The sequence below is a fragment of the Acipenser ruthenus genome, chromosome 15, assembly GCF_902713425.1.
Source record: "Acipenser ruthenus chromosome 15, fAciRut3.2 maternal haplotype, whole genome shotgun sequence".
NCBI classification, from domain to species: domain Eukaryota; kingdom Metazoa; phylum Chordata; class Actinopteri; order Acipenseriformes; family Acipenseridae; genus Acipenser; species Acipenser ruthenus.
This window is the reverse complement of record NC_081203.1, coordinates 29,316,630-29,331,760: the sequence shown is the minus strand read 5'-3', so window position 1 is coordinate 29,331,760 and position 15,131 is coordinate 29,316,630. Positions and strand designations below refer to the sequence as shown.

At 37.1% G+C, this 15,131-nt stretch overlaps 1 protein-coding gene across 9 annotated transcripts in view; it reads left to right on the top strand.

The window, feature by feature from the left end:
- The window catches only part of adck1 (aarF domain containing kinase 1), a 112,116-nt gene extending 100,463 nt beyond the window's left edge, over positions 1 to 11,653 (top strand). For 3 of the 9 annotated variants that reach the window (XM_058987799.1, XM_058987797.1, XM_058987800.1), the window contains exons 10-11: positions 6,296 to 6,489; positions 11,018 to 11,632. In XM_058987799.1, coding sequence (XP_058843782.1) covers positions 6,296 to 6,489; positions 11,018 to 11,186 — 363 coding nt within the window. In that variant the 3' untranslated portion in view covers positions 11,187 to 11,632. Of the gene's footprint in view, positions 1 to 6,295; positions 6,490 to 11,017 lie in introns of all 9 variants that reach the window. The other 6 variants (XM_058987804.1, XM_058987802.1, XM_058987805.1 and 3 more) reach the window with 6 other exon arrangements.
- Positions 11,654 to 15,131: the final 3,478 nt, after the last annotated feature.

Below are 15,131 nucleotides of genomic sequence, written 5' to 3'. Positions count from 1 at the left end.
GGTGTAGAGTCTGAACAGTAAAGTCACAGAAGCATCTTGTTCAAATTGTATAGAAGTGTTTAGGAGGAAAGGCCATGGCATATCTACCCAGTGCTCGCATATACAGAGGGTCCTCATAACCACGTAACGAAGGCACAGTACATGAGAAATATGTATAAAATCAAGCATTTATCGGATTATAGCTATCTAGAACGTGTAGAGGAGGCTAGGAGTGTATGACAAAAGTTTAGTGAAGACTGGTGCAAAATCAAGGCAGTTATTATGTTCATCATGTAGAGTATGAATCAGCACACAAGGGTCCCCATTTTTTGCATGAGGACCCTGAAGAAAAAAAAGCATTGCAATAATTCTCTGATCACTATTGCATACATGCATTTGTGCTTGTGTATTTTGCTCTTTGACAATTGTAACCTAGTGTATGTATAGTTATTTAAAATACATGCATCCTTCCGAGCAAAAAAGGACAGGACTGAAACAGTTTTCCACATATGCCTTTGTCCGTCACTGACAGTTATAAAGGCACTTCTGTTTTGAATTCCCCTCAGCCATTGCTATTTAGCACACAGTCTAAATAGATCCAATATAGCTTTCCCACAAATCATTGCACTGGTGTCAGAAGTGCAGTCAGCCATGTGTGTACATTATGAAGCGCTAGCTAATGTGTATAGGCACAGCAGAACAATACAATTCTTCCCTACAGAACACTGCACAGGAATTATAATTATACTATTTATTTATTTATTTATGTATTTATTTATTTAACTTGGAATGCCGATAAATCTGAGCAAAACTGGATCTGTTTGTTTTCTTTCTGTCGCAGTGCTCCAGTTAGTCCAGGAGTTATGTATTTTTGTGATTTGCCTGAGGTGGCAGATGTAAGAAGTGTATCTTTATTATAAATCCTGTGAGTGTGAATGAGAATGACAGTGGTGGAGAATGAAGCTTTGTAATTGTTGCTTCTAGGCCAGTGTAAGAACTTCCAAGGTCAGGTGTTCTGCCTGACTGCATCAGTAGGAGGCTTATTTGCAATTACTTTGTCAGTGCTCCTCAGCTCCAAACGGTTTTTCGCTACTCTAGGGCAGTGTGCTACTCCAATGGCACACGGTTTGATTTTCATCAAGTATGCAGGTGCAGGAGCAGCAATCAATCTTAATACTCGCAGCCGCATATCATTTAATGGGGAAGGCTCTTCTGCCCAATTCCTTGCGTTTACTAACACGCATCTCATGACTGTATCAAATTGACACTTATGCACGTTATGGAGCCTGTGAAAATAGAATCATGTCACCAGCATCAGACGAGGTGGGCTTGCATGGTTTTAGTTACAGTCTGCCTACAAGACAGTTCCTGTGTCTCGCAACCTGGCTTGGGTTTGATACAGAGAGTAGAGGTCAAGTGTTAAGCTAAATTAAACACCAGTACTGCTCCTGCTATGCCACAGTAACAATGTCCTGAAGAGACTATTGAAAATACAATATCATAAGTGCCTGTGAATAATATTTCTGATTGGAGGAATAGCCCAGTATGCCAAACTTAGAATACTGTTGCAGTCTCGCTTTTAATAAATTGCGTTTGATTTTAAATCCTAATCTGGTGCCATTTGCTTCTGTACAATACTGTAGGAATTGTCCCACACTACCACGGCAAAAGTTGAATCCATTCAATTTACCCCCTAATCCTTCCCCGTAATTTATGAGAATAGAGATTTAAGGATTAGAAGACATATTAAGTGGAAAAGCACAGATATAACATGTTTTCTTAAACCCCAGAGTTATAGAAGTGCATTTTACATTATTGACTATGTTCAGGCTGAATAGATAAACGTCCTGATTTTCAGTGGATAAAGTAAATCAGTACTATAACACTGACAATTAATATGGGTATAATGTGCATCATTTAACTGTTGAATAATATTATAGTGTATTAGAAGTTATGCTTACTCACTATGTTGTAATAAAACAAGAGGACGTGGTGGTAATGGTTGACTCATGTGTCATGGGAAGAATGCTCAGTTTGGCTATTAAACGTACCAACATGTACCCAAGCGACAACCCTAGATACAACAATGAACCAAACCGACAAAAAATGAGAAGAACATTGAAAAAAAAAATAGCACACATAGCAGTCTGGTTTTACAGACTTTGATTTCCACTAATCCTGGACAACCTAATGTTTCTTTAGGTATCATTTTTTTTCAGCAGTTTATGTTTCATTACAACATTGTACTGGTCGGGTTTTATTGTACATCTTCAAATAAGTTGTATTCTACCACTTTAGCTATCTTCACACTGTACAGTATAGCATTGCTCTGACAAGCTGTGAAATACTATATAAAATATTGATATACTTCAAGCAAATGTTGTGATATATTATAAAAGTACTTTTGTGAGGGTAATGCTAACTGTTCTAAAATGTAGAGAAGACATTCAATTCATTAGATTACTTTTATTAAACCACTGTTACGTTATTAAAAAAAAAAAACGATGCAGCCTCCATTTGAGGAAAATGTCATTTTCTTATTTCACAAAGAAATAGCATGGGAGGAAGAAATCTGCAACTTCATTGATATCATTTTATTAAGCAATCAAATACATACAATGGTTTTAGAAGAACTACATTTTGAGCTGACATTATTACGGTACATGATATCACTTCTTAAGTGGTGTTTTAAGCCTTCAACTGATATTTTGCAGTTTAAATGATGCACTTAGGCTTTATTAAATGAATCCCCATTAGCCCCATGGGAGAACTTTTCTCCTGAATCCTAATGACTCAGTGTTTGTTTTCAAACTGTACACTTTTTAAAGTTTTAGCGAGATTGATGAGAGCTTAGAAGGACAATTTTCATAAATTCATTTCATCCAGATGAATAGGTAAAAATAGCTTCTAGTTCTCTTTTGTAATCTAATGGTTTTTTTTTTTTTATTGTGGTTCAGTCATTCCCACTGTTGCATTTTCCTTTCCCAATATATATTGGGGATCCTGTGAAGGGCTTTTGTAGCCATGTCCCGATCAGCAGCTTGCTGTGTGAATAGTGCTGAAGGATCTGCTGTATTCACACAGGTTTCCTTTCCTCTTAGGTGCAGGCAATTAAAAGTGACAGATCTGTCATGCCTCATCAAAATGTCACTGTCCTTGCTGAATCCACATAAGTCTGGGAGACTTTAGCATGACCTTAATTATTTGATCACTAATGATGAGCCATCATGCTATCCTTCTATTCACCATCAATATATTTTTTAACAGATTAATTTTTTTAACCAGTAACATACAGATCCTAGAATTATGCCTATGGCACAATATTTGGTATCTGACAGCAACACTCGTTAATTTGATGCGTCTGTGTCTGTTGACACATGAGTCAACCATTTCCACCACATCCTCTGGCTTCTGCTCAGGCCTATGCACTTCAGCCCAGGTGACTGGTGAAACATACTGCTTGGGAAACATAAATCATGTGTCAGGGGTAGTTTTTGGCTTGAGGGTTTCACCATGGTTTTCTGCAATTCCAACAATTGTGATTGTTGTGTTTTGTCTTTCTGCTGGTGCAATTGCCAGTAGCAGCAAATCAGTCATGATTTAGCAAACACAACTGAAGTGGCATATCTCATCATCAATACAATCTAATATTTATAAAGCATTTAAACAATGACATGTACAGTCATACAGGACTGAGTGGCAGATAAATCCATAGTTTAAAATATATTTGCAATGCATCAATTAAAAAAGAATCCACACACTCAGTATGATAGTACATGTTTTCCTTAATGTATTCTGTTTTGTAACCTGGATTCATATTTGAGAGAGAAGCCACACACTGTACTGCATAAACCAATAGTAAATAGAAAACAAAACCATCTTCCATTCACTGAGAAAGCAGATACGACACAAGCCTACAGTTTTCCCTTTCCACATGTTTAGCTGTCAAATGTATCTAAGTTGAGGTTTTGACCACTGTTTAACCAAGTGCTAAGCTTACTCCACTCTAAACTACATGCTGTGCCAGTGTAGCGTATTAGCCTGATATCTGGGCTGCAAACCAGTGCTGCTACTGACACAAGTCACGTAGCTGGCTCAGGAACACCCATGCGCAGGACTGATACAAATCTGTGCATGCAGATGTATTCTGCAGAATTCAGCCTCGTCTGGTTGTGTGTACATTTCTGACAGATTTTCTATTAACCCTGAACTGAGCATTCTTTTTTGTCGTCCCTCCCCCCGCCCCCCCAAAAAAAGAAAAGAAACTGCTTTCCTGTAATATAAAAAGGACTATGGAATTGTAAGACAATAAACTGGGGGGTAAAAATAATGGTTGGTTTCTGCATATTCAGTTGTTTAATGTACCTTTAATGACTGTACTTATGTCAGCTCTAAATATCTGGGCTATACCAGATCTAAATTGAAAGCTCCGTTGCCTGTGATACATTAGCCTACAGCCCAGACTACAGGCCTACGCTACACAACTACAAAGCCTGCAAGCTAATCTTCACTGGAGCAGCCATACGCTTTCAGGTTTTCCGTTGTCTTTTAAATAAGCCTCTCACAGAGAGTACTGGAAATGAGTGAAGAAGGGATAGACAGGGTGTTTGGATGTGTTTCATTACCTGGAAAATGTTCTAACAGATACAGTTGTAGAAGAATATTATAGATTAGCACAAGCTGGAATGGGTAGACACATTTTGTGTGTGGTAGCATTTTAAATGGGACATGGCAGATAGAGAACAGCTGGGAGAATTATACAGTTGTCACAAACTCAGCAGGGAATGTTGATACATTCAAATCAATTGAACTAACTAAATGGCATTAAGAAATGGAATTAAATATGAAATCTGTGTCTGTACGAGGGATAGAACAGGTATGGCTTTTACTATACCTTGCACAGATACAGACAGTTTATAAATATAAGTTGTTTTATTTTGTCCATTTATTTTTATTACGTTTTGTAATAATAATTTTCACTGTTGCATTCTTTGATATACTGCCAGTTAGAAACACTAGATTTTTTGCTTCATGAAACGTGTAGAAAGAGCCCAGATGACACAATTACACTAAATAGCAGGGGAAATAAAACCGTGGCATTCAGGGAATTGACTGGGAGGATTCTGACAGAAATCTGAAAAAAAAAAAACATTGTTATGCAAATGTGAACAATTTGTAGTATTATCTGTTTATTGTCGTTGTGAAATCAGACTTAAAAATCCCTTCTTCTGATACAGTCAGTTTTATAATACACACAATTCTATTTTGCAACCCTTGGTTCTAAAATCTCTTTTTTTGAATATGTTAAAATGGTATTACATTTTTTTTCCTTGCCACCCTTGCTTTAGCATATTTATTTTTGATCAGCTGGTTAATTATTGATATCTTAATAAGAGTACGGCTCTAGCAGAACTGTTCACCTTGAAGTCGGGAAAGCCTAGAATTCTTCTAGAAAGAGTAGAATATGTAACATACTGTGATGTTGGGATTCCTTCATAAAAGGAAAGGACATGTAGTTTCCCAATGTTTTATATTGCATATATATTTTAATAGAAAATGAGTAACTACTGCAGAAGTTCTACTGCAGAAGTTTTGTCCCTTCTCTTCCCTTGCAGGTCAACTCACATGGTACATTCTATGGTCAAAGTTCCATGCTTTCAAATAGCTCTTAGTAAAAGATGTACTGTATAATCCCTATACAGTTATTTAGTAGACCAATGCTTTTGTAGTGTGCTTTTTTCTTGAATATGTTTCTTTAGAAGTCAAATTGCAACAATAGTTCTACAATTCAAATTATTGCATTGTTTTCAAAATGTGTGTTCTGTAGACAGTAATTAATTGCCCATCACCCCAACACTGTGACACACTGTATAATGTCACCTATATTTAGCACCTAATAGGAAACAATATCCAAAGGATAATGCTTAATTTATACTGTAAATTATATATAGAATTTAGCATTCTAGTAAATTAAAAAGATAATGTGATTTTAAAACAAATGTTTAATAGCACTAATTAGCTACTCTGTACAACACCTCTCTTAAACTTTAAGTTTTTGTTAATTCATATTGGATATTCAAATACATTGTATCTCTATTACAAGTAAAGCATATTGTTCGTCTTTGCACATTTAGAGGGGTTGTAGAAGAAGGCTATAAAAACGGCATCTTCTACTTAAACCAAACAGCCTTTTAAAAATGTATATTTTGCCAATACTGATTCCAATATTGGACACAACAAGAATATTACATCTTCTGCAGGAAATCTTGATAGTTACAATGGTTCCATTAATTTGTCCTAATCTAATTTTTCACAGGATGTGGAGATTCGAACAAATGCTGCCTTGTATTTACCTCAAATCAGTGAACTCTTGAACAAGGTCCCTCGTGAAATGCTGCTGCTTTTAAAGACTAATGATCTTCTGCGAGGCATTGAGACAACACTCCAGACCAGAGCCAGTGCCAGCTCCTTCTTCAACATGTCCCGCTGCTGTATTAGGGCCATAGCCAAGTATGTATAATATGGAATTTTCTTCTATGAACTTATTTATTGAATCATTTGGGCAAAACACACATTATAGAGACACAGCAAGAAAACAATGAGCTGGTTAGGTTTAATCCTATAATTATAAACACATTCATGTTAGACTGAAGTAACACCTAGACCCACCAACATCTATTTTTCATAAAACATGCAAATGACTCTGATACATTTTAGATTATTATTTATTTGCAGACACCCTTATCCAGAGCGACTTACAGTTGTTACAAAATATCGCATTATAGAATATCACATTACAGATAAAAGCAGTTATAAAAGTACAGTAAAAATCAGTAGAAAATAAGATCAAATTCAAATAAGAGCAAAATAAAGAATACAGGAAATAATTACATTTAAGAGCGAGCAATTAAGAGCACCTAGTAAGTACGATAAATGGATAACAATTTCAAGTATGAGCAATTACAAAAAACATGAATACGGATACCTAGAAGAGTAAAATCAAGTACAAGATGCAGGAAATATTCATAATTAAGAGCAGTAATAGAATACGGCAGTGTACGGAGCAGTTCAGTGCAAGTACAAGCTGATGAAAGAGGAGGATCTGGGCATCATCAGCATAGAAATGATACGAGAAGCTATGAGAGGACCCAGGGAGCGGGTGTGAAGTGAAAACAGGAGGGGTCCCAGGACTGAGCCTTGGGGGACACCTGTCGAAAGAGAGCAAGAGGCAGAGGGGGAGCCGCGCCACGACACGACACCCGGTACATGTGATCGGAGAGGTAGGAGGAGAACCAGGCAAGAGCAGTGCCAGAGAGTCCCAGGTCAGCGAGGTACTTGCAAAAATGAACTTGCAAAATGAAATTATTATTTTCTGGCACTACTAGAAAAACAAACATTCACACAAAAACAAAACTACAGGTATTGTAAAATACTAGAAATTAAAAAAAAAAAAAGTTTACTGTACTGTGTATTGTTAGTTTATAAAAAGTAATTTCATATGGTTCTCTGTAGATGCAATGACAGTCAACAGCTAACTCTGAGAGATTAGATGTGGATTTATATTTAAACACCATAGATAAGATTAATATACCTACTGTATATGTAGTATGGTAAGAGACAGACTTAGTTCAGCGCACATTTATTCATACAGATAAACAGGTTTAACCAAAACAGTGTAACAAAACAAATAAACAAAACCTAACTCACATTGGAGTACTAACTAAACTTTTCACTGTGACCTAAACTATCAGTCAGACGGCTAAGCCGTTTCCCAGTTCAACAAAACACAGTATACACTTTTCTCACTCTCTCACACTCTCTCTCACACACTCACACACACTCACTCACACACACTCTCTCACACACACACACACACACACACACACACACACACACACACACACACACACACACACACACACACACACACACACACACACACACACACACACACACACCATTCAACCCTTATACAATCCCCACACCAATTAAATAATTACATTCACCTGTGGCTGTGCATAGGCAGCCACAAAACACACATTTAATTAGAGCCAGGTGTTTTCCATCCTGGCTAATTTCAACCCAATGGCATTCTGGGGGATGTAGTTCTGCATCAACCCCTGGACTACATCTTTTCTCCACCTACTCTGCCACAGTATAAATAAATAGAGATTTACAAGCATATTTATATTATTTTCTTTGCTGCATCAGTGTATAATTCTCAGCTATGAGAAACAACAGGTGTAGTCAAGAGTGACCATCTTGAAATTAACACTGGGTTGTTTGTTTCTGTTTTTCTTATCATATATGTTTACTCATAATGGATTTCACTATGCATTCATAGCATAATACACTGGCTTAGGGCACCCTTTCTAATAAGGAGGCTATAGGTTACTTCCACGTTATTATGAGCAGAGAGAGTAACATGAGGTGATTTAATGTTTACCCTTTTCCCAGTGGTTCATAAAATAATGTAATACAAACAAGACAAGCTGTTTGAGTAACACACAGAGGGGTAAACCTGTATTCTTCTTCATATTTATCCTTACAACACTGTTCTATGTGTATTGGCAAAGATAATAACTAAATCCCAGGGGTGGCAAGATACACAATACAGCTTTTATGACCCCATTTGCGCCCTCCTATTCACTGGCTTACATAGACATGACTTGTATTCTAATATATCCCTGCGGAAGTAAGGCAGAGCCTCTTTAGCGGAACAGCTGAGTATATACAGATTTAAATGCATTGCATTTTTTTGGGCCTGTACACAGCTTGCATTTGTAAATTGATCTTTCTTAAAGATATCTGTGAATTATCAAATAAGTCAGAAGCTGCAGTCAATAGGGCCATGTGAATCAAAACCTAAAGCATATATTAACACATTTTAAGGGAATCCTATTAAACTTGGTGTATGCGATACAGATTAGCACCTACCTGACTGCCATGCAGGAGAGGAACAGGCTGACAGGCATTCCAAGAAAACTTTCATGCACAAAACTTTGATTCAGGATTTTGGGACAGAGTTTGGATTTGATGCAGAATTGTGTTAATCTTGGTTCTTTTTGAAGGAGGTGGAATGGCTGATAAAATGCCTAAGTCTGTCTTCTTCCCATTTCCCTTGACTTTGTTTAATACAAAAGTATTCTGCCATAGGAATAAGCAGAGCTTCCCACATTCTAACACCTCTAGCTAATCAAACAGAAAATATGTGTGCACAGTGCTCGAACTTTTTTAATGTCCTTGCTGACATGTTCATTAGCATTGTAACCATCTAAATGACATCTGTCGCCTAATTTGAAGCATGCTCCATCGATGTAGAGATTGCATCAATGCCAGAGGAGCCCATACTCGACACTGAGACATTCATATGGACCAGTTTCAATCTGTATGAAAAATTGATCTCCAGAGACCAAGCCTATAGGCATTTTGATTTCCATGGGTCTCATGTTGAGATGTGTGTCACTGACATAACGCACATAATTACAGGAATGTATGATTTCAGTGTGTAAAGAGTGCTCTTCCTTGAAAAACTCCTGATTCAAGTTTGAAATGTTGCTCCTTTCATTTTTGGAGTAACTATATATATATATATATATATATATATATATATATATATATATATATATATATATGTGGCAGAACTTTTCTCTCCAGCTTGCTAAACATTACATTTAATGAGATTGAAAAATATGACATTTTAATGCTCTTGTGAAGCTCTGTAAAGAGGCAGCAGAGTGAATACAGTACTCGGGCTGATCATTTCAAAGAGTGGGTGCTATACATGATAATGATGTGTAGAACTCAGCCTCGAGCTATAGAGTGAAAAGAGCCTCTGGTTGCTGGCTCTACGTGACTGTAATGGAACACATTACTAAACTATAATGATGTTTCATGTCTAACTCCAGCTTCAGTTGCCACGTTAAGAGAAACGTATCCAGTACCAGATACCAAGGAAAATGCCCATGTATCTACTGGTCCTGTTCCATGGACTATGGAGTGGAAATAACGTTTTTTTTTTCTTGTGAAGGCTTTAAAGAAACTCATTTCCTTGACATGTTAGTTGTTAGTGTCACGAAAGGTTTAGGAGTGACACCCTTGAGCGGTTTTTCATTTACCCCTGCAGTAGGTAGCCACACTGTGAGCTTCCCCATATTTTCCTGCCATAATGCTTCCATCCTGCCTGCAGTTACAATTGACTAGTGCAGGTTGTAACATAAGACTCCCAAACTAGGCTCACTGTAATTGCCCAAACTACAATGCAATGAGTGTCTTCTTTCCACCCAGTAGTGAATTGAAAATAGTGTAGAGACCACCAACAAAGTACTCAATTAGTAAATGATGTTGATATATTTTTTTATTGTAACTTTATCCAACAGGTGAAATGCATTAATCTACGGAACCATCCAGTAATCATACATGTCATTCTATAACTCTGCGGTCACACAAAGGACATTTGTTTTTCTTTTCTATTTTGGAAATTTTAGAGATCTGAGCCAGGCCAAGCTTTGTCTGCTCAGATCAAACGCACATCCTAAAGGGCAAGATTTTAATCAGAGCCTTTGCTCCCATCTCTTTTGCGAAACATACAACTTCATTTCAGGATCTCTGATGATGACTTAACCACTTAAACAGAAAACACATTCCCATCAGTCCTGAGAAATTGCCTCTTTGTGAGAACTTGCCTAAACCTCTAGCTGACAGTTATACCCTTTTCAACTGCCTGTTTGTCAGCATCTTTGTTTGACTGATCTATAATAGTTTAGTTTATCCCTGGGGACATTAAACACAGTAAATGCATGACTTTTGGTACAACAAGGGTTCATATCATTTCTTTATGGCAGCATTTCCTAGCATTAAGACCTAATGCCAGAAAGTATTTTTTGAAAGTATTGGCCTTTTATTACACGTATCAGGTCATGAATAAATGAGACAGAAAGGCAGAGTAGTAACAATGGCAGTATTTCTTAAACAATTAACAATGTACCTGTATAGTGTCTTAAGATGTTTACACAATATGTGTCTTTTTTACCATCAGATATCAGAAGAAAAGATCCAGGTCCCGCTACAAGAAAATGCAAATCTATTTCTCTGAAGCGTTTACCCTCTGGCAAATCAATCTATATGAACTCCTGCTGTGGATTAGAGGGTCAACACTGGGCAATTGGATTGTTAGCTTTCTGAACCACATTCACTATGTACACTGAGCTGGAAACAAGACTAGGTGCATATCATTTGATTTATTGTATTATTGTTTTAAGTTTCTGATTGCAACTAGCTCTTCTGCAGATCACATTTCCTTGCATGTCCATGTTCTGTGTTTTTGATACTCCAAAAACATCATGGTTATTTTTCAAAACATCCCAATTGATGGAAAAAATTGTTGGAACATTCATTCTGAATAAAGTGTACCTGTTTTAACATCCTTTTTTTGCTCATATTGTATCTATTGCTTATAAATGGAATGTTCAGTCATACACCAGGCCAACCTGCTTCACTTTCCTTCAGTATGTGGTGTATGCAGCCCAGTTCTATTAATCATGTCCCCAACTCATCTCTTCCCATCTTGTATCCATGTGTAGTTTGTAATATAACATAAATAATTGCCTATAACCACAAACATTTGTCATTACTGTGTGATTCTTTATTGTTTTTTCCTGCTGGGTTGTATTTTTATCTTTAATAGAAACTGGTCCTTTAAAATGTGCAGATGTTGATTGAAAGAGGAATAGTGAGAAAGATAAGGTTGGTCACTAGATTCATGTGAGATGCTTTGTAAAAAGTGTTCTCTTTCAACTGTAAGGTAATCTTTTTTAAGTTTAAAAAAAAAAAAATTGTGCTTGTTTTGTTCTCCCCAATTCAGGCTGTCTAATTATGTTTCCTCACTACAGCAACTCCCCGTAACAACTCAGGAGAAATCCTCAGATCTGTGTCCTCAGATCTCCCACCAAGCCAAACAACTCTTTACACACAGAAACTTGACAAAGGATGTCAATGGCTTCCAGCTCCTAGGGTACAAAGGCCCGAACTAGAGGTGTCTGCTACAGCTCACTAGCTGCCTGTCCAACAGAGGCTGCTAAAATGTGGTGAGGTGAAGCAGTATGTGCTGATTTTACCTTCCAAACCCACAGAAGTGTTAGGATTCCTACGTTGAGTCATTTTTATATGATACTCCTTTTGCTTTGATTCTGTAGTAAGGTGGCCCTAAAGAACAGAGAATTCTGCTAATAGAATAGACTGAATACAGAGCAGTCTGCACAAGCTAGGTGGATGTCATCAGAATTTGTGGCGCAATAGAGAAGGCGGCTGAGGCAAACAAGAGGCCTTATCAGTTTTCCTATATCTTAATTACAGTTGACCTTTGAAGGCAAACATAGCAGGAGTTTTAGACGAGTGTCTGGACTAAATAAAACATCCATCCATCTTGATCAACACATAAGGCACAGAGCTGCCAAATTTAATCATCTGTGCCAATCTAAGTAATGACACTGTTCTTTTGCTGGTTATTTTGTAAAAAAATAAATAAATCCCCCAGCTTTTACAGTATTGATGCTTAGAATTGAGAAAAGAAAAGCACATCTTAGCAGCTTGGTAATACTCACTTTTAACAGTATGTTCGAGATCAACTACTGCAACCTTACACAGGGAATCTCCGGATTTGAGCTTCAAAGGAAGGCCTCTATCAGGTGAGTTAATGGAGATCCTTCAGTAAAGCTGGGTTCAGTTCCATGTATAGGCATTCCTTCCCCTAATTATAGAACCCCATCATAGTAACCTTTATAGAGGTATCTTTGTATATTGTCCATTTGCCATTTGGTTAATCGTCCCTGGAGAAATCCTAAGGTTCAGTTTGAACATTCAAATGTCAATGTATTGTAGCTGCATGCTTCAAAAACAAACAAAGGACAGAATCAATAAAATGTCATAGAAAAGACACAGTGTTGGTTTCCCTGACAAGACTGAAAAAGGAACATGCTGGATTAGAATTTCCCTCATGAGCTGCATCATTAATTTGTGAATAAAAAAGCCTCAACCCCCCCCCTTCCAAAAAAAGTGTATTGACTGTTTATGGCTTCCCAAATTAGCTGTATTGCCAATGTACTGCTTGTTGCCTGTATCAGGATTCATTTCAAACACACTCCAATATATTTAAGCAGGGTAATGTGTTTTAATGTGTCAGTGATCCTATTAGTTTATTGACCTGAATGATAGCTGAAATCAGAACAAAAACCTGGAATCCGTTTAAACCTTTTTTTGTTAAGAAAGTCAAGCTACAGCTATCCACTTTTACATGCTAATTAAGCTCCTCATAAAAAAACAATGTTGTCTATTGAATAATACATTTTCTTACCCTTTAACCCTTTCTTTGCATGGCTAGAGAGGTTCTTGTGGAAAATCATTTTTTCTGATTGTTTTAAATACACCGCTCGCTGCTTCTCGGTCAGTATCTCTTGGCATTGAGATTCCAGGGGCTTGACTATTTTCTGAGCTAAGTTCATGGTCCCATACCTAAAACTGGACCTTTATCTTCTAACAAGGTTGTTTCTAATCTAATCATACAATGCTGAAACACAAATATGTTAAACTGCAGGATGGTAGTGATATTCACAGGTGTCATTGTAAATGGATATCATTGTCTCATTATGATGGTGTCTAACATTTATATGATCAAACTCTAGTAGGCATGAAGACATACCTACAGCAATTGAATTATTCCGACTTGTGCCTGCCTGCCTTCAAGCCTGTCTTCTGTAATGTCATCATCTTGCAGTCACGTCGCTGGTTCTATGATAATGATAATGAGAAAGAGATGAAAGTGCTTTTGTAATTATTCTCCTGTTGCCATTTAAAGACTAACAGACATTCATATGAGAGATAACCTTACATTTCCAAAGACCAAAACAACTGTTAGACTGGGCTGGCTTATTGAAATGATGATTGATTTAGTAATTTTCAGCAGAAATCTAAATTCTTCTCATTGCATGCTAAAAATCCAAGCATGTGGAGTAATAGCCTGTTGAGATGCTTTGTGATGTAAATATGTATAGAGTATCTGTGTGTGCAGTTTCAAAAGAAGGGTATTCTTACTGTGACCATTTACACACATGCATACACAGGCTGGTAAAGAAAACGATCATTGGTAAATAACAAAACTGTTTCTTTTAAATTCCTCTGGCATTTACATTTGCTTTCCTTTTTGCTTTTTGCTTTGATCTTCACACATCTGTGTTGGTTAGTCAGGTGTGTTAATTACCCAGGAACAACATGCAGTATTATGCAGTGCTAAACATTACACTATGTAACACAATTTTTGTTCCTGGGTAGTAAGTGTTATTTCCTAATTGCTTATGCTTCAAAAGTATAGAAAATGGCTATTATTCCCCACAAACTTTGCTTTTGTGACCAGGACAGTGATATTTTGAAATTTACCTATTTTCCAGAACATTCCAGATAGATTCAGTGCTGAGTAAACTTGGAGTAACTTCTAGAACTTTCTAGAACTTTCCAGTAATATAAATAGTAGTATAAATACAGGGGCCTTAAGCCCACCAGTTCAGTTTAGTTCCAGCTGCCTAAGTGGATACATATCTGCATTTTTCTGAGATGGCTGCAAGCATCCGGCAGACGCATTTTGCTATGTCTGCGGCCAATTTATCAAGACAAGAGCGAAAAAGTACTCAGTGGAAGCATCTGCTAAGATGTGTGAGGCCTACAGGCATATTTCGGCATGCCTGTCGGGGATCAAGACAAACCCTGGGCACCTCATTTCACCTGCGAGCACTGCAAAAAAACTCTGGAAGGTAAGATGGACAATTGTTGCTCGGAATTTTATGTTATAAAATTTGTTAAAATTTTTTAAATTGTAAAAGTTTTTAATTTTAAAATGTTTTACAATTTTCAATGTTATTGAAAAAATATATATGAAAAATGTTGCGAGAATCTCTTACACATTAGTCATGGGTGAAATAAATGTATTTTTGTAGGATGTTACAGAGGGGAAAAAAGAGCCATGAAGTTCGCTATCCCAAGAATTTGGCGGGAACCCACTGACCACTCAAGCAACTGCTACTTCTGCATGGTGGATCCTTCCAAACGTCGGACTGGCAAGAATGCACCTGCTATCACATATCCGGACCTTCCTTCATCCATCG